The 19812-nt window shown below is 36.3% G+C and overlaps 2 protein-coding genes across 5 annotated transcripts in view; one reads left to right on the plus strand and one right to left on the minus strand.

The window, feature by feature from the left end:
• LOC102222999 (phosphatidylinositol 4-kinase alpha) overlaps positions 1–11918 on the minus strand; it is a 31234-nt gene extending 19316 nt beyond the window's left edge. For all 3 annotated transcript variants that reach the window (XM_005794839.3, XM_023343510.1, XM_023343508.1), the window contains exons 1-19: positions 11725–11918; positions 9069–9185; positions 8343–8436; positions 7261–7349; positions 7096–7168; positions 6748–7010; positions 6485–6551; positions 4664–4809; positions 4517–4582; positions 4305–4401; positions 4034–4225; positions 3839–3939; positions 3593–3722; positions 1890–2019; positions 1706–1801; positions 1407–1590; positions 941–1044; positions 192–360; positions 56–106 (exon numbers count right to left, since the gene is read on the minus strand). In XM_005794839.3, the coding sequence (XP_005794896.1) occupies positions 56–106; positions 192–360; positions 941–1044; positions 1407–1590; positions 1706–1801; positions 1890–2019; positions 3593–3722; positions 3839–3939; positions 4034–4225; positions 4305–4401; positions 4517–4582; positions 4664–4809; positions 6485–6551; positions 6748–7010; positions 7096–7168; positions 7261–7349; positions 8343–8436; positions 9069–9185; positions 11725–11823 (2268 nt within the window). In that variant the 5' untranslated portion in view covers positions 11824–11918. The remainder of the gene's footprint in view (positions 1–55; positions 107–191; positions 361–940; positions 1045–1406; positions 1591–1705; positions 1802–1889; positions 2020–3592; positions 3723–3838; positions 3940–4033; positions 4226–4304; positions 4402–4516; positions 4583–4663; positions 4810–6484; positions 6552–6747; positions 7011–7095; positions 7169–7260; positions 7350–8342; positions 8437–9068; positions 9186–11724) is intronic.
• A 1511-nt stretch (positions 11919–13429) lies between these two features.
• snap29 (synaptosome associated protein 29) lies at positions 13430–18433 on the plus strand. Of its 2 annotated transcripts, none has more exons than XM_005794840.3 (6): positions 13430–13515; positions 14238–14468; positions 15298–15491; positions 16816–16901; positions 16984–17088; positions 17423–18433. In XM_005794840.3, exons 2-6 carry the CDS (start codon positions 14238–14240, stop codon positions 17581–17583), a joined length of 777 nt encoding a protein of 258 aa, XP_005794897.1. In that variant the 5' UTR covers positions 13430–13515; the 3' UTR covers positions 17584–18433. The 2 variants fall into 2 exon arrangements, with proteins under 2 accessions (XP_005794897.1, XP_023198849.1); XM_023343081.1 differs by lacking the exon at positions 13430–13515 and adding an exon at positions 13624–13779.
• Positions 18434–19812: the final 1379 nt, after the last annotated feature.

Below are 19812 nucleotides of genomic sequence, written 5' to 3' on the forward strand. Positions count from 1 at the left end.
TACTTTTACTTTGGGAAACAATTTGAATACCAACCGTCTCTAAGCACTTACTTACCACAGCTATGACTGGAATAAGAACTCCAAGGTTTCCAGCACTACTGGATGCCTATGGAGAGAAAAAAAATATTAACATAAAAAAGCAATGTGTATTTTCCTTTTTTGTTTGGATGCTGAGGCAATGGTGAACACACCTTCAGTGCTGTTCCCTTGTCAGAGGCCCTTTCACTTGCTCTTTTTCCTTCCAGTCCCAGTTGGACAAAAAGCTCTAAAAGGTTCACCAGCAGCTCATCCACCAGTTGCTCCACCTGCAGGTTGGCTGCGATGTTTGCTAAAGCATTGATCACAGCCAGAGAGCAATGCCTTTAAGGGGAAAAGGTTGAATAGATGAGAAAATCCCTGAGAAAATGCTAAAGTCTACATAAACATAAATTATTTAGGGCTAAAACTACAAACTGCCTCTTAGTTAAAAACATAATGAAGTTATTGTTTCAAGTTTCTTGAGAGACCAAAGAAGAAGTTTAAGGGCAAATGATAAACCTCCAACTTGAGATTTTAAAAGAAAAAAAAAAAGCTTTTCCCTCATTAAAATCACAATACAATTTAATCTGGTTTTCTTTTTTTTTAGGTTTTCTTACACAATACCTAAACTGAAAGACCTTTGCATTCAGAGGACAAGTAGGTGGTGGAAAATTAAAGTATTTCATATAAAAAGAAGGACAAACAGTTCTCCTGTGAGAGACTAAAACCTATGGATGATTGTAAAGCCTTGAAATATAATCCTTGACATTTTTTGTGGAAATTTCATTTGGAGTATTTTACACTGAGATGGGTCTGTTATAGGTGACTGGGGAATTTTTAGTATTCAACACATTGGCAAATAAAATCTGATATTAAAATATTAGAATCATCATAAAAATATATTTCTATGATGTATCCTGACCTGTAACCATGATCTCTGTAGTCTTTGGTGGCTGAGTAAACCACAGAACTGGCTTTCACGCTGATCTGCTGAAACAGATTCCACACCTCCTGGTAGATGTACAGCTAGAAGAAAAGAAGACGAGAGATAACATGCTAATCAGTGAACTGCGCATATATTTTAAACCCCTAAATGTAGTTCATTACAATCAACACTGGCTGGTTGTCACAAGATACCCTATTAAAAACCAACTGATGTGTCACATATTCAACACAGACGGTGAGTGATTAGATAACACCCACCAGATGCACAGGAATAGCAATACTCAAGTCCGTCTTGTGACAATATATAATCTTCCTCCTCTGCCACCAAACACACACATTTAAGCTCTATGCACTTTTACATTAATCAGTCTGAACTTTTATATTCCCTCTAATCCTAAATAGATTAAATCTGGTGCAGAGTTGTGCGACCACTTTGGACTCACATTCCCTGTGATGACCATGCAGCCCAGTTGGTCTATGATGAGCACATCCAGCTGGGACGGAGGCTGGCAGAACTTTTGCTGAAGGATTTGTAAGATGTGCTCCATGACTTTAGGAGTGTCTCTGAGAGCGACTGCAATATGACCCAGCGCTTTGATGGTATGCTCTGGAATTAGATGAGCGTCCCTGAGAGAGGCAAAAGTTATATTTTTAAAACTATTCCTCTGAGTCACCTTCATTTGAATGTATTCTGGGTGACTAAACCAGATTTCCTAAACTTCCTGCTAGAAATGCAGCTCACTTCTCCTTCTCCTGTGAAATGTACAGACGGTTGGAGAGACTTGCTAAAAAGGCCTCTACGATCACGTTGTCCAATGTCAAACCGGCTTGGAGACATCTGAGGGAGAAAAACAAACAGAGTGAACATTTACAAAAAAAACTCAGAAGTTTAACTCTCAGGTGTGCCTGGTGTGTTTTCATTTTACCTGCAGATGTTGTCGATGGAAATGTCTCTGAGCTGCTCGTACATGGAGGGCTGGTCTCTTTTATTTGTGAATATGTTGACGGTTGACTGACAATACTCATTCGTCACATTTATCTTAATATCTCCTGTGCCTAAAGAAAACAACGGGTGTTAAATGTAAGAGGTAAACTATTAGAAACCAAGCTGTGCAGACAGTACAGGCAAAAAAAATCTGTAACCTGAAATGCGCTGAATCTGTAACTGTTCAGATGAATGGTGGATGAACATTAAAACTAACTGAAGCTGTCTGTATGTCAATGTGTAATTAGTCAAACTAATTTGTCTTCTTCGCTTTCAGCCAAGATTACTTTTGTATCTTATAAACTGGACCTTAAAGCTTTTAGTGTGTTGTTTTATGCTAAGCACAGAAATATTATACATGACTCTCCTGACCTAAATCCCATAAATAAATATATAATTTTGCTGTATTGTAGTAGCATAATCTGACACAAAAACTGTAGGATCCAACTTTTAAATTTTCACCAAAAACATTGGCATCACAAAAAATCTCACTAAATAAATCTTATGGAAGGAATTTTTTTATCTATAAATTACTCTTCACAATTGATCAGTGAGCCTAGGAACTGTAAATTAGTAATCGATTACTTCCTGTTTTCCTGAGGTATAGACATGATGCAACACCAAGGCACATTTCACCTAGCCACTCTTCAGAAGAGAAAACACTAGAAAAACAATCGCATTCATGGAAGCCGGGTAGGTTTTAATCTTATTAAGTCAGGAAATGGCAGTAACTAAATAGTTACTTGCCCGCAGCGAAGTCAGAGTAATAATTAAAAGTTTAAAATGACTGGAACTAGACGAGCAAGACTGGACGAGGACCCGAGTTTGTTTTTCTGCCACAAACAGTGCGAAGGATGGAGAGAGGTTAAATAAAATCCAAAACAACCTGTCTGAGACTTGCAACAAAAAGGTGATATCTTGGAGTTCACCTAGTTTCCACCACAACTATATGACAATCTACAAACCAAAAATGTGTCTGGGAGGCATGCCAGAAAATATCCTGTTCTGTCCTTCCATTACAATTACAAACATAATGTTAGCTTAACACTAATCGGTTTTAATTAGGACTATGGTCAAATGATATTAAGATTTTTGGCTTTTCAGGAGCAACACTCCAGGTGGGCTCTGAGTAAAACACAAAATAAGGTTGTAAAGAATAACAGTACAGAGGAGGGTCTGTTTCTCCCTAAAGATCTTAGGAATCCTGTTAAAAAGACATAACATTATGAAGTCTTTGAAATACCAGGACATTTTAAACAACAAAACTGGTGTACAGTGACAGAAAACTTAAAATGTGTTGTATTTTGATTCTTTTTGCAGGATATTGATCCTAACCATAGGGCCAAATCAACACATAACAAGTCATTACAATTAGGTGTTTTATTTTCTGTAGTATTTTTTTACCCAAATGAATAAATGCACATTAACTAAGAATTGAATTTTTCAAAAACTTTTAGAGTAACATTTTTGTATATACAGCTTAACGCTACATTTATATGAAGGCATCTTACACCAGAGCTGCCAATAATTATTAAGGGTTCTGTACATTTCAATCTTAGTTAACCAAACATTAATCCTCAAAAGTCTGAGGTCATTAAGAAGCTGCTGGGTGCATCTGAAACAGTCTGTGTGTACGGCGTGTACCTGTGCTGTGTTGGCTGTGATATTTGTAGAGCTTAGTAAGAACGGGGGAAGGAACGACCAGAAAATCCTTCAGAGAATTCGATGCAGAGTGGGCAACAACCGGAAACCTTTCACAAAGACGTCCAAGACCCTGGCAGAGCAGACAAGAGAAACCAAAGCAATGTAAATGATGAGCTCTCATCCAATGACCAGTACTTTGTGTGCCATATTCCTCTTAGTCTGTATGTATTTTGTCTATATACAAACCTGCAAGCAACAAATGAGCAGGGGCATGTGAGCAATAACAATTTTGCTAGAAGTTTTTGACTGCAGCTTTTCTGACAGTTTGTTGCACAAATTCTCAGCTCCTGGAAAGAGAAAAAACAGCCAAAGTGACACATCTAGAAGAAATAAAACTATCCACCTCCTCTCTGATAGTGGAGTTCTGCTCCAACGGATTACCTTGCTCATCTTTGATGGCCCACACCATGAGATCCACACAGGCAGCATTGGCTTGGCATCGAAGCTTGAGCAGGCTCTGTTCCCCCAGCAACCCTGCCGTATTGTGAAGTACCCGCTGCAGCTCTGACTGGCTGCTGCTAAACTGCTCCAGGACAAAGTCGTGTACTTCCCGCACAAATGCATACTCCAATGCTGGAAATACAATATGGCAGCTTGATACAGTAGTAAATGTACCACTAAATAGCTTTAGTACATAAAAAGAATGTGTTACCTTTCAAGTTGTACAGAGTGTCTCGCAGCATTTTGAACACACACACATACAGGGGGTCACTGAAGGTTTTGTAATAGAGGTTGATTCCAGCATTAGACTTTAAGAATAAAAAAGGAAGAAAGCAATAAACAAATTATTCCACTGATAGAAAGTGACATTTATATTTGCACTCTGCTAATATTAAGAGAAACAAATTGCTTTTATCTAATCACCTCTGTAACTTCGGTCAGAAGGGTGTCCAGAGTCTTCAATAAAGAGTCGGAAGCAAAGTTTTTCACCTGTAAATCAACAAGATTTGCTCAGATTTGCAGAATGGAAATCAGCAGAAGCAAATGTAAAAAATAAAAAAGCTACTGCACCATTCTGAGGAGCTGTTGGAGCAGATGAAGAGGAACCTCCACCTCATTTTCGCTGGCACCCATGAAAAGAGGAGACATTGAGAAACTGGAGCTGACTGTAGTGAAATAGTAGTCAGGCTCTACTGAGCTGTTGTCTGGGACAGCAACTGTGGAAAAAAAAAATCGAAAACATAAAAAGATTAGTGGAAACAATAAGGTAAGCATTAAATAAATAATATAAAATAAGAAACAGCAATTACAAATTTAAATGTATTTATTAAAGGCAGTTATGTCAAACCACAGTTTTCTCTGAGTAAACATTATAAATATTTACATAAACCCCACAGCTCATAAACAAAGTGCATTGCAAAAGTATTTATACCCCTTAAACTTTTTCAAATGTTATAACAGAATAAAATCAAACGGGGCATTTTATTTGTATTTTATATGATAGACCAACACAAAGTAGAGCATAGGTTTTAAGTTCAGTCAGATTCATCCTAATTCACATCAGTTTGAAGAAGTAGAAGATGGCTTTAATTATCATTTTGTTTAACAAACAAAAATCTAAATATGTCAAATGTATATATACACAGCCCCCATTTCTCTGATTTTCTTGAGAGAAAAAAATCAGCGCAATCAAATACTTCCAAAAGTCTAGTTTGATATACGACTGACTCAGGATAAATCCAACTGCTCTTTGAAGGCCTCTGAGGTTTGTTAGAGAAAGATATATAACCAAGAAGACCAAGAAACCCAGCATTCAAGTCAGGGATGTAGTTATGGACAAGTTTAAAGGGTGTTAGGTTATTAAACTTTGTAGATCTCACAGCACTGTCCAATCATTCATCTGAAAGTGGAAAAACTAGAGCACAACTGCAACATAAACAGACAACCCTAAACTGACTGAGCTGACAGGCTGAGCTCCAACACAACAATGGCCCCAAAGACACAGCTACTGAAACAATGGATGGTTTAGATGCTCATTTTCAAAGATGACTGATGTTGGGCTATGTCACAATAACAGCTAAGGAAATGTCAGTTTCTATACATGAAAAGCTGGCACACACATATCCCTTGTAGCTGAAGTTACAATGAAATGTAATCTTACAAAACACTGACTCAGGTGGACTTTACACAAACTAATGCCGCTTTTCATATTTTTATTTGGGGAAAAAAACATATTTCTTCCACATCCCAATTAAACAATACTTTGTGTGAGTCTGTCATATAAATGTGTAATAAAATACAGTTGAACCTAAAGACAATTTAAACGTAGGGTTGGGTATAATAACTATACATCTATATATCTATATATAACTATATATAGATATATACAGTATATATCTATATATAGTTATATATATATAACTATATAGATATAGATATATATAGAACTATATACTGTATATAGAAATATAGATCTATATACTGTATGTTTAGACAGACAGACGGATAGATATCTCGCAATAGACACGTGATCAATATCAATGGGAAATACATCCGAATGAACGTTCAATAAATTCATTGAACTCCAATTCAGAACCACACAGCATTCTGGGGGATGTAGGCAGAGGAAAGGCTTTAGCCTCTCATGGCCAGATTTCTCCACTCTGTGTCATAACTGGTTAAAATTAGAAAACAACAGAATAGAGTGAAACAGGTCAGGTCAGCAGTATTTCAGGTATTTAACACAAAAAACTAATCAAAAATTATAGACTGATATGAAACGCTCATATTGCGATACATTTTTCAGCCGTATTGCTCAGCTCTAGTTCAAAAGATATTAATAATTTTGCAGAAGGAAAGTATTCAAGACGAATTGAGATTCTTAACTTTTACCTTCACAGTTATGTAGGCTACGAGTCGTGGTAGAGCAAGGTGACTGGCCTGCTGGGTCTGTGAGAGTCTATCACAAAGCAAATTAAAAGACACTTCATAAATCAGAAAAAATTAAGTCATTTATGAATTAACCAATTCAACCTTTAACAGTAATTTAGTCACACAGGATACAAGAATGCTAAAGCTGTGCAAACACGTTAAACTTTTTGAAAACAAAGTTTTTTTGTGAATATCACCAACTTTCTATCACAACGCACACCAACCTGTACAGAGGAATCCAAGCTGCACGCTGAGCGTCTGCACACATTGTTGCCCTGAACCACTGACAGCAGTGCAGACGGCATAATAGAACGAAAGTCGTTGAAGGATCTGCGTCGGACGCTTTCATTTTCCTCCGTGGGGCAGCGGATCTGAGGCAAATCTTTACGGAACAACTTGGACAGCAGGGCTTCTTCTGAGTGGCTGTAGCGGCCGAAGGCTCGAGTGATGCCGAGCAGACTGGGGATAATGTACCTGCACAGGAAAACTGCAGAAAACAAAGGCGCCCTAAAGCTTTTTTTTTTCAGAAACATTATCTACCAAATTGTTGTTTTTGGAACTTGTGTATGTACCTTTGTCATGATTATCAGGGTTTTGGATTATATCCTGAAATACCCCCATGACTTCCAGTATTGTGCTTAAGATCTGAAGAGAAGGTAACAAATAATATGTTAGCACTTGCAAAAATTTTAACCTGGAGTCAAAAATCATAAACAACCACTTCATTTTGAACTGACATCAAGTCGGGACTGTGGGTCTCTCTGAGCCACATCTGATAAAATTGTTACTAGACAAAAACTGAAGTTTTCTGCAACTGGGAGAAAATCTGAAAAGCAAGAAGAGGAAACAAAAAAGTCATAAATATACATTGTACATAAAAATCAACAACATTAAGAAACAGGAAGAAAATTATTAAGAAGTCCCTTAAAGGAGACAGTTTCTAGCTGCTCAGAACACTAGCAGCCAGATATATTACATAACATATTATACTTGCAGAAGTAATGCTTAACAAACAAATAACAGCAGCAACATACTGTATGTCTTAGTAGAGAAACTTCAAGTCATCTAATCTGAGCTTGCATACAGTATGACATGATGGTATAAAGAAACCAATAAATGACCACAGCACCACTGGTTTTAATGGAGTGCTATTCCCACCTACTCCCAAACTCTGCTCTATTTTTTGTCCTTCCGCCATTCTAAACTCAGAAATCTAACTGGAAGGTGATTTTCCCTCCTATAGTTCTGATCACTTTTGCTTTTCAGATGAAATAAAACTCAATTCATACCTGCTATGAATCCGTTTTGTGCCTGACTGGAAACCCACGTAGTTAATAATTTACTCATAGTCCACTGTAGATCATATTATCTACTAATACGAAGTCACTGAGTTATTTTGATTTGATCGGAAGTCTGTCATTTGTCATGATAACACAAGTGTTGACTGTCTAAGCTAAGCTCTTTCTGAAATGTTTTCTCAGCATTTACGGCCATAACTCACTGAAATACTCACCTGCCAACAATAATAAACTGACTGAAATAGCTAAAGAGTACGAAATAGTTTATTTACAGGTTTAAAATGGAAGTGGGCTGCAGCAAAATGATGATGCATAGGTACAAACTGAGCCAGAGAGAGCCAGTAGTGGGTGGACTTTAACTTTAACCAGCTGTAATCAGACACATTAAGATCACTGCCTGGATCACTGCCTTCTAAACGGAGTTTTACTTGTACTTGTAAAACAAAAACGTTCTCTTGGTGCACTGCTGCAGCATGTAAAAAGAGGTTACTGTAAATCAAAGGTAAGAGGATTTCACATACCTTTTTCTTTCTTTCCTAACCCTTCTTCGATCCACTGGACCCGTGGAAGGCCTTTCAATAGGCTCAGCAAGTAGGGAACAACCATGTCTTTGTGCTGTGGGAGAAAAGCAAATCATTACACATCACAAACAAACGCACAAGGGAGTACCTTAGTTTACCAAGAAAGTTCTGACAACTCATATTTATGAGGCAGGCTTAAAATCTGACATCCGATCTGGGATCTATATCAGTATTTAACCAACATTAAGGTGAAAGTTAAGCTATCACTTCTATACACTCCCAGGGTAAGGAAGAGTGTCTCAGTTTGATGAGTTTAGAGGCTTACAGGGTCAGCTGAATGTCTAATCACCTTCTTAAAGAGATCATGAGAATAAGCTTATAAAAGTGATATGCATAATGTAGAGTCTTGTGAGAGAGTAGAAGCCAGAAGTTGACTGATAGTAGTTAAACGTTAAAGTGAATGCATTTTGTTAAAAACAAAAAATGAAAACAACGTAAAATATAAAGCATTACTTTTTTGTATTAGATTACCATTTGTGCTATTTGGAGTTCACCATGTAAAAAAGTACCAATATTTTTTGTACTTTAAATGTTTTCATGATAAAATGAATATCTCTTCATGTCTGAAAGGAGTGAAACATCCTGCTTATGGACCTACTGGTTTAAATACAAGACCTGAACACAAAATGAAACTACTCTGTTAAGGCAACTCTGACCAACACCTACCTGAAGGCCAGACTCCACCAGAAACACAGCAAGCGCAATAACTGCATCTCTGCGCCGCACGTCTAAAGTGAACACACCACGCACTTCTACTGGACACATACATTGCAGCTTCTGGACCTAAAAGAGAACAACAAATTAATTTAAATTTAAAACATACACCACCTGACCACAGACAGCAATACAAGAGAACTAGGAAAGTTGGAAAGTCCAGAAGTTTTATAATATGTTTAATTTGTGATAAAAAAAGAAAAGAAAAAGGAGGCCAGAATATAAGAACTTGCACGACTGTGATTGTGGATCATTTTTAAAAAATAAAGAGCAGAAGTAGAGAGTAAGTACTGTGAATATCTTGGACAGTGAGCATCAAATATTTTTCAGGCACATAGTGCCATTTTAGAGCAAAATCAAGTAACTATGTTACCATCAGTTGTTATAGAAATGTTGTGTATATTAAACATGGCTTAAAAGAAATTTCACTTGAAATTTGACGCTTGGAAATTGCCATCTATCTCTTTGATAATGCCTATTTGGTCCAACACTGTGCCTTCTGCACATCCTCACAACAATGCTCTTCTATGATGCCATTTGCAACCGTTCTTAGAGCGTTGGACTGAACAATAGTTTGTACTAACTATAAAGACATGCAGTTCCACTGCTAATTGCTGTTGCCACTAGTCTGGAGGAGCTGAGTGGGAAATGTGTGGGGGTGGGGTGCTCTGTGAGCCGGAAACTCGGCTGGAAATAGGTGGCGCTTTGTATGAGAAAGTGCTTAGGCAACCCTGAATGGCTGCCACAGGCGATTCAAGGATTTCTCAAACACGCATGAAAGAATCAAAGCAACACTCCAGGTATGTTTTTAATGAGGTAACAGCATTATAACCTGATGTAAAGCCCAAAAAAGGCATTTTTTTTACTTTTTTACATAATACCTACCTTTTAAATGTGCAGGAGAGAACTTCAAACAGAGCTCTGTCATTAAAACAAGATCTTGGTGAAAATTCAAACCTTGGATATGATTCTGCATGAGCTACTCAAAAAATGCTAGAGTGGAGTATTTAATAACCAAACAAAAATATAAGACTATGAGTGTTCTTTTTGTGTAGTGATACTAAATTTGATATCAACGCTAATAATTTATCATCAAACCATACATCTTCACAGTGTGCAGTTCTTTCTGTGTCCAATTTTTTTCCTCCAAAGTTGCAGTGTTTGATTAAAATTCTTATTTTTCAGTGATTGTATTATACTTTGCCAATATTAGAAACTGACCAATTAACTGCAAGAAAACATTCATATCTTGTGCTTTCTATGAACACACAATCTAAACTGGGTTAGTATCTATAGCCTTATCTGTTTACCATATCAGCTTAAATACATATCCACCCTAAAGTTTACAAACACTCATCATCAGCATGACTAATATATCATTTGAGCTTTTAGTGATATATTTAAACTTTTATTTTCTCAGATGGAATAATTATACAAGACACAGCTTCTAAGAATTGTGAAAATGGCAATTGAATGCTCAAGTTTAACAGCTTAGAAGTAACAAAGACTCAAACACACCTTTGATTAATATTTGAATAAACCTTTTGCTAGTCAACGGAAATGACATGCTTTTACCAACATGTTTCCGGAATAATCCTGGCAGGATATTTACACACAACTCTTGGTAGAAAGAAGCTCCTACGTACAATAAAATAGACAACTAAACTTTGTAGCCCACAGAGACATGCACATTTATTTCAGTGGGAAACATTTTATGACTAGATGAGAAAAGATTAAGCTATTTGGCCAGAATAACAAGAGGGATGTTTGGAACAGCTATGGTGAGGCTTTTAAAGCTAGGACCAGATAACATTAAGCAAGTAGAATCCACTTGACTTTGTAGAATATACTTAAATATTGTGGGATACAGGAAATCAAAATATCTCATCGTGATCTATTATTTCTGATAGGAAGTGTGGTCAAATATCCAGTCAAAATTGATAGAGATGCGAGTGTGTGTATGTATCCAGCCTGTATGTATTCTGATCAAAATCTCCAACAAAAATTTAGCCTGTGCATCTTACGCTCGTCTTGAAAATTCACCTTGATGTGCAATGATTTCAGTCTACAAGGTGAACATTTATTTAATTTAGTATGACATGGCAAAGTGTAAACGTGTCACTGTAACTCGAAGCTAAATAAGATAATAATTTAATTGACCACGTATGGACTCCTGGCTCAACATGTTGGACTTATTTTACTACTTGAAATAAAAAATCATAAATAAAGGTCGATATTTGATCTCCTCTAAAGAACAGGTCAGTAATTGTATAAGGAGTGAGCTCTCGTCAATGATCTGTAAACCTGTTTGACTGCAGCATTCATCCAGTCGGACTACTCTGCCGGTGTGATGCAGTAAATAACAGCTCAGCACCGACAGTATTTTCATCTACATCCCACCCCTTCTCAAACATTACATAAAGATACAGACAAAAAAACCCCGCAATAGTTACTCCCAATCACCGACGCTCATAGAACCGTCAAATATTAGCTCTGCTGACAGGTCTGTGATCAAAATAAAAAGACGCCGCCTGTGCGGAAGCGAAGCGAAACCCTGAACACCAACGTTCATTCTGACCAACTCGACTAACGTTTTCTTTTTTCTCACCTTTTCCAAAGTGGCAGGTCTGTGGGCAGCGAGCGAGCGGGCCAGAGACAGCACTGTGTTGAAATAAAAACCTCTCGATCTGCCTCCCACCAAAGCCATGTTTACGTCTCTACATGAAGCCTGCGGAATGAATTCGCCACTGAGAGGAGTCCGCGGAGGTACTGCTACTAGCGCTGGGGAAGCCGCAGTACGGCAGCTCGGCGCGGACAAACCCAGCCGCGAGTGCCAGCTGTTTAATGATTTGTGATTAATTTCTGCAAATTACGCAAAAATAAATAAACATTAAAGAAAACCAATAAAGAAGGTAAAATATTTTTTTTTACAATTTTACAGGCAAAATAAATTAACAAAACATTATTATTTTTTTATTATCATCTTTAGTAGTAGTAGTACTACTACTACTACTACTAGTAGTCGTAGTAGTAGAAGTAGTACCGCTGAAAGGATTTATATAGAATATGTTTTATTGTTCCTGTCTTGCATGTTTCACTAACTATCTAATATCCCTTAAGGTTTTGTATATAAACCATTGTAAAAATGTTGCTTTTCTTATTTTCAGGTACTTCACATTTAATTTGTCACATTCATTAAATTAGAATATGCATTCTGGTCTGCTTGTCAGAAAGGTCCTTTTTGAAAACGAACAATCATCATTATTAACAGAAATAAAGATTTCAGGCTTATGTCTGTGTGTAATTAATCTAAAAAAACAGATATTTTTCAGTGAATTAATAAATTACATAAATATATTACATTTGTTACCTTTCCATTAATATTAAAATGTATTAAATATAACTGACTATACAAGGAGTGTCCCATTGCACAGTTGTGAGTAGTCCTCTGTTTATCTGAGCAATTTGTTATAGTCCAATACTATTTTGGCTGTTTTTTTTTTATTATGGTTTGTTGTTGTATTAAGAAAGGGAGATTTCAATGACCACGGCAAGTCTCAAGATTATGCACACAGACTTGGTAATTAAATTATTTCTCACTCCTCTGATTCTGATAATGTTCATATTTTAAACATTAAAATGTAAAATTATTTTTGAAATAAATAGTTAAATTATTCTTATTCTTATAGACACCTTTATACAGTGTGAAGATTAAATTGTGGTCACATATTTTTTCTAGCTTTCATAAACAATGAAAAGTCAGGTTTCTATATTTCTGAGGGGAATAAGCTAAATTTGTGAATGTCACAAAAAATCACGTTATGAGGAAATAATCTTTTACATTTTTAAAGAAAACCTTTTCACATATACATTGTTTTAAGTTTAGCTTCTTTCACTTTCTTTTTAAAAATACAAACAAAATATCTTACTTTTCTTCACAAAATGGCTCCACTGACATTTCATATTTCTAAAAGGAAACCGGTTTTAGCATTAATAAACAGGATTTACCTCAAATGGGGGGAAAGGGCTCAAGAGAGAGATGTACAAGTGTCAGGAATAGCTCACACTGCAATAATTAACATGATAAAACCTGGTAAAAGACATTGAATATAATTGGTAACTAGAAGATGAAAACTCAAAATAGATTTTATTGCTATTCTTTACTGAAACAGTAACGTACCAGAACATGTCCATTTAAATTTTTCCAGTTATATAAGTCTTATTTGTAATTACTTTAAATTCTTTAATTTGAGTAGCAGCTGGCTCCAGCATGTCTGCGTTTTTGTCACGCAGTAATAGCGCTTACGACATGACGCAGCTACGTCAGCAAACCTGACAGGAAGTGCTAACCGTCAGCTGAGCGAGCGACAACAACGTCTGGGGCATCGATACTGAAAAGGTTTATCTGTCATCTTGGTCTTTATTGTCATTTTTGAAATGTCATTTAGATTGAATCCAATATAAAAGTAGGAAAAACTTCATTTTTTCAAGTTTTTTTTTAGCTGTAGTTTATTTACTACCGGGTGTGGCCATGGGTCATATCTGATTGGCTGCTTAGCCGTCTTTCTACCGAAAAAGCTTGTCTTTGTAATACAGCTACATTTACAACTAATGATGTATTTAACTGTCTTTGTCACGTAAACGTCGCGTTCATTCTGTGGAGGTTCGTTAAAGCTAATGAATTTATCTTCTAAACAAATCTTAAGATTAGCATAATATCTTTTCATAATTAATAAGCTTTGTAATTATAGATAATAGAGTGCGTTATGTAATAGTTACAGTGTTGCTTACTCAGTTATCAACTATGTTACAAAAGCTAACTCTTTTCCAGAGTAAATTACATTGTTGATTAAAGATTATTTCTTCACATGTGTTAAGCAATAATTAGTAAAATTAACTGAATGTGAATTTGTCATGTAGTTCATGTCCAGACTGATTGCTTCATTCGTTAGGTCAGCATTTTGATTTAGTTTCACACAATGCCCTTAACTTCACTCAGGAGTTTTACATAACAAAAACATACCAAGGGTAAAAGCTCATTATTGACTAAAGCTAATCCTGCTTACACACTAAAAGCTTTAGATAACACTATTTAGTCATAACACTGTGTTTCCTTCACAGATGGCTTACCCTACATCCCTCAACCCATTTGCTGATGACAATGAGGAAGATTTTAAGCCCAAAAGGAGTGGCTTTGAAGATGAAAGTGACAGTGGGATGACTGATGCGGAGAGGCAGCAGAGGTACCTTCAGCAGGAAGTGATGCGCACTGCACAGTCTGCTGTGGACAGCTCTTACCGTTCGCTGAGCCTCATCTATGAATCTGAGAAGATGGGTGTGGAAACTGCAGAGGTACAGTCAGATGTTCACAGCAGCACCCATCATTGATATGAAAGTCATGTTCACTGAAGGAAAAGGACAAAAAAAACTTAGATCTTAGATTTTTTCCTGAATGGAGCAGTTTTGATGATTATCCCAATACATTTTTAAATTAAAAGACTAGTTCCTAAGATATTATTTGTTTCAAAACAAACTTAAAGGACACATTAAAATTAGTGATAAAACATTAGCTATACCTAATGATTTATTTTAAAAAATTGTGATAAATTAAATACAGATGAATTACAGAAATGTATGGATTCATAGTGACATTTTATCATGACTTTATTGGTGTACAAAAACCTTTTTCAGCATTGTTTAAAAGTAAAATATCTTTTAGTACAATCAAACTGTAATGGAAATCAAATTCATGCTTCTGTTTATAATCTATTCTCCATCTTGTAAAACCTCTCAAATAAGGTTCTGCCTGTCAGGCCACATGTATTGACTGACTTATTGAATTTTAAAGCCTCCCTATATCATTGTTGTTGACATTTTTTGTCCCTCAGTAAATTATAGAATTTTTTATATTACTAAGCATTAATGGTAACACTGGGTTTTTAAGGATTCGTGTGAATTGTTCTTTTTCTGAGATCCAATGATGCCACAGTAAATAATTTTTAAAACAAAAGTTTAACAATTATACAGATAGATAGATTTTGATCATAGAGAAAGCCAAATCTGTGCACACAATTCTTGCTTTTAAAATAATTAAAGTTGTGTGATAAACAGTCATTGCATGCTGTAATTTTGTATTCTTCATCTTTACATAAATTTTTTTATTTGGCATTTGTTTCTCTAGGAGTTGGTGCGACAGGGTGAGGTCTTGAAGCGAACGGACAAGATGTTAGACAACATGGATGAAGACCTGAAAACCAGTCAGAGGCATATCACCAGTATCAAGAGTGTGTGGGGAGGACTTGTCAACTACTTTAAGGGCAAACCAGAAACAAAACCTACACCTGAAGAGCCAAAGGCCTATCAGGCTAATGAAAGGCAAGTTTCTCTTCCTCCTCTCTTGTGTCAGTTTCTTATCGTCACTTCCCTGTTTGTTGTAGACCAGATTAGTGTGTGTTTATCAGCTCTTGAAGCTTTTGTTAAACAAGAGGTTACTGGCGTTAAAGCATGCTTTCAAGGAAACGGAATATTTTCAATTAAATTTGAATTAAATCCAGATCATACCATATTGTTGTAACATGTTTTGTTTGAAGATGCAACTTCTGTGATTTTAAGATGAAATTTCAACCAAAGTTTATAAACATAAAAAAAAACATAGGAGAAAAACATTACAAATTGTACATTAATCATATTTAAATGAAAAATTCATAAGTTATTTGATTGTGAAGTGTTTTTATGACTCTTAGAGACACTGATACAACATATTATTTAAATGCACAGCTTGAAATTTGGTCAGAACAGATAAAATCATTTCAGGTGGGATTATATACTGCAGGGGTCTCAAACTCAATTTACCCGGGGGCCGCTGGAGGTAGAGTCTGGGTGAGGCTGGGCCGCATTCACACACACGGTCTCCTCAGCCGAACCTTTCTGATTGCCTATTACCATATTTGGCCGTAGTCAGGCGCTGTAACAGCCGTAATTGTGTAGTGTCTCTTTAAGATACTCTAGTATTGCTAATGATGTCAGAAGTATGCGCCACGGCTTCTCTGTAGAGAGCGTGGGAGAAACGTGCTAGACGGACATGTTAGCTCCCTAACTTTTTAGTAATGTTACGGGTTGTTTGGACGCTGCTCAGTTTTCATGTCTGATAATATAACAGCCGTTCAACCGGGCTTTGTAAGTTTGGTGAAGAGCGTATTTATTAAAGGACAACACTGTGGAATTCCCAGTACCAGTGTGGTTCTGGGTTTTTGACCGTCCTGACGAATCTGCCGCCTCCTCTCCTCCCATAAACACAACCCAAGCGCTACAGTGCCTCACCTTAATTACGTTACCCTGATCAGCAACTTCCGGGTCTAGACTGGATGCTGAAGCACATGAAGCGGGAGCGGCCGCGGAAATTGTTCATGTACCGCATGCAAATAATGACAAATAGAAAATGCAAATAGGCCCGGCCGATGTCCCGCCCCCGAGAGCAAAATACTCCACCGTGATTGGTAAGTTCATTCAGCTCCGCACACAACACTGAAAAGTGCCAATTATATCAAACTCGCGGGCCGCACTAACATTAAACTTTCATATTAAGGCGGGGACCACAAATTATCGTCCCGAGGGCCGCAGTTGTCCCGCAGGCCGCGAGTTTGAGACCCCTGGTATATTGTTTTTCACTGATTGGCTGAACAAGGCTTCCCTTTCTCAGACTACAGACTGCCATGTCTGGTAGCAGAGAACACGAGGACAAGTACCAGGCCAGCCATCCCAATCTAAGAAAGTTGGATACAGGAGGTGAGAGCTGGCACAAAGAAGATCTCAGCTTGATATTATCATCATCATCTGGCTGAAGCTATTTCTAATTCTTGTGTTTCAGGTTTTGGAGCTGCTGCATTGATGGATGACAGCTCCTCCAGACAGAATGGATACCCTCAGAACAGATACCTGAGGGACGCTCACCAGACGCTTGACAACAATTTAGGTAACAAAAATCTATCCCTTTTAATTATTATAATTAAATTACTAGTTTTATAGTGTATGTAATTCTGAAAGATACTCTTTAAATCATTATGTTATCTTTGTCAACCCTGAATTCTTTTTAATACAGCTTTTGTAAATGTTAAAACGTGTTAATTTTGCTTTTGGTTTAAGCATATATTCATAAAGTATATCTTTCTATACAATGTATACAATTCTACTTTATGAAAAAATAAGAGATCCCTATACATATGAGACAAAGATTTTGATTTTAAATAGCTCTTCTAATACTTGGTTAACGTAAGAATAATGTCTAACTTTCTCTGTGAATGACTTAGATGAAATGTCCAGCGGCTTGGCAAGACTGAAGAACCTCGGACTCGGTCTTCAGGCAGAGATTAATGACCAGGACGACTCCATCGGATCCCTGCTTAACAAAGTGGATACAATGGATGCCAAGATCATCAACACCAACCAGCAGCTTAAAAACCTTAAATAAGACTCACTAATTCAACATTAGATACAAACTAGCAGTGGGTCACCCTCACTCGGGACCCATCCTGGCCTTTGTCCAATAAAGAGTAGTCTGTTTTAGTTTTGTCTTTTTTAGTTCATCTCCCACTAGAAAATAACTGTGATTTTTTGTTTCTTTGTCAGGAATTGAAATGTGCTTTTCACATATGCTCTATTTTTTTCTCCATCAAGTCTCACTACATTTCTGTCTTAATGTTTCATGAAGTGTTTTTTTTTTTTTTGCCCAGTCACCAAAGATGTGCATTGGAATGTTTCCTAATTTGCATTTCAAGCAAATTGATTTGAAAGATGGAGATCATTTTAAGATGTAGGTTCTCAATCTGTTTTTATGTACACTATATAGATAGCTTAAATGTATAAACAAAACACAACCAAACAGAACATTTAGCTGAAGTCACATTTGCCTTACATGTGGTGGAAATGTAAAGTCTTTGATTCCATGTCAGGATTATGTTTCAACCGGTGCTTCTTCCCACAAAATGGTTTGCTTTGAATTTTGTCTTATTTGATTTGCACTGATTCAGTCCTGCACAATTATTTCAAAGCATAAATAGAATCAAAAAGCTATTATATGTTAAAAAAAATGAGCAATGAAGGAATAAACCCACTATCAAAGTCATAATGTTAAATATCTACAATGTATTTTATTTCCAAGTTAGAAACATGATTGTTTCTCACCAAATTATTTTATAATTCTGTTGATTTATTTGAAAAAAAATGTTAATGTTGCTAAGCAAGGTGTAATTTTTGCCGCATATGTCATGCATTTTAATTAAATTTGTATGTATAATAAAGAATATTCTTTTGGGACTCTTTCTGAATAGTTTAAATTTTGTGCAATATCAACATTGCCACAAGATGGCGTTATACTGCTTGATCAGCTGCTAAGAAATTGTCACGTGTAATAATACGTTGTTGAATAAATCTAAGGATTTATTCTAAAAGGATGTATTTTGTGTTAGAACTGCACAAGAAAACATTTGTTATACTTTAATTACAAAGAGAACATTTTAGCTCTCTCTGTTATTAAATTATTTCACGTCTGGGGTGTGTGCCACCTGTGCTGTTGTGAACAGATCATCTCCCTATGTTAGGCTATCCATTCATTATCATTCCTCGGTGTTGGACCAGCTGCTCCCACCGGCAGAACAAGCATTCATCAGCATGACTTGCTAATTACAGTATCAGCCTCCTCAACATATTTCAGCCATAGAAAAGGAAGAAGACATTTTTGTGGTGCCTTAAGCAAAACTCGTTTTGAAGCATAAGTGATGTAGAAAGGAGTGAACCAAAGTTGTCATTTAACTGTAGGAAACATTTTTATATTTCTATGTATTTTATGCATTAGGTTATTTTGTATCATTGTGTTTTACATCTCAGGTGTAATGGCTCAGTTTAGATTTTGCTTTCATGCTTATATTGAGCGGATATCTTTTTGTGTTTTTTTATACATTTCCTTCCTTCATTTTTTAGAGTTTTTGATCACACCATAGTTCTGAGTCTACACTCGTACAAGTGTAAAATCACAAATATCCGATCAGTGATGCATCAAAAAATGTTTGTCTTGATTGAATCTCAGTGCTGCAATCAAAACATTTTGCCAACACATACTACATACTGATTAATTTAGCAAAAACCTGGGTACTACTCTAAGTTGGGTGAAATCTCATAGGTGTCATCAGGATCACAAGTGGAGTTCCTCAAGGCTTTGTTTTTAGACCACCTTTAGTTAATATCTTTATTATCCCCCAAGTCTTATTCTTTCAACATTTTTTTCAATACTTTTGCTGATAACACAAAGACCAGAATATCCTACAATGTAATGCTCAAAATACAGAACTTATTGCAAAAATGCAAGGTTGAATTCTAAACTCATCAAACTATGGAAACTGTTAGATACTGAAGTATAATAATGAACTTAGATGTCAATGTTAGCTACAAAAAAGCTACTACAACTATCTTAAAATATTACAAGAATCCAGGTTTTTCTGCCAAAACAGGACTCAGTAAAAATGGTTCATGGAGGGACACAACATCTTAGGACACTCATCCAAAATGCTCCTGCCAGAGTTTTAACCAACACCAGAAAAACAGGCCACATCACCACACTCCTTAATTCACAGTATTTAGTTCAACAGTGACCTGTTAACCCGGTGTTGCTTGATTCAAAACAATACTTGTTTTATTGTTGTCA

The sequence above is a fragment of the Xiphophorus maculatus genome, chromosome 12, assembly GCF_002775205.1.
Source record: "Xiphophorus maculatus strain JP 163 A chromosome 12, X_maculatus-5.0-male, whole genome shotgun sequence".
Lineage (NCBI taxonomy): Eukaryota > Metazoa > Chordata > Actinopteri > Cyprinodontiformes > Poeciliidae > Xiphophorus > Xiphophorus maculatus.

Bases quoted from the DNA above. Each gene is read 5' to 3' on its own strand.
- snap29 (XM_005794840.3), top strand. From the start codon at position 14,238: ATGGCTTACCCTACATCCCTCAACCCATTTGCTGATGACAATGAGGAA. The intron at 15,492-16,815 runs GCAAGTTTCTCT...TCCCTTTCTCAG, and splicing joins GCCTATCAGGCTAATGAAAG to ACTACAGACTGCCATGTCTG. The intron at 16,902-16,983 runs GTGAGAGCTGGC...CTTGTGTTTCAG, and splicing joins AAGAAAGTTGGATACAGGAG to GTTTTGGAGCTGCTGCATTG.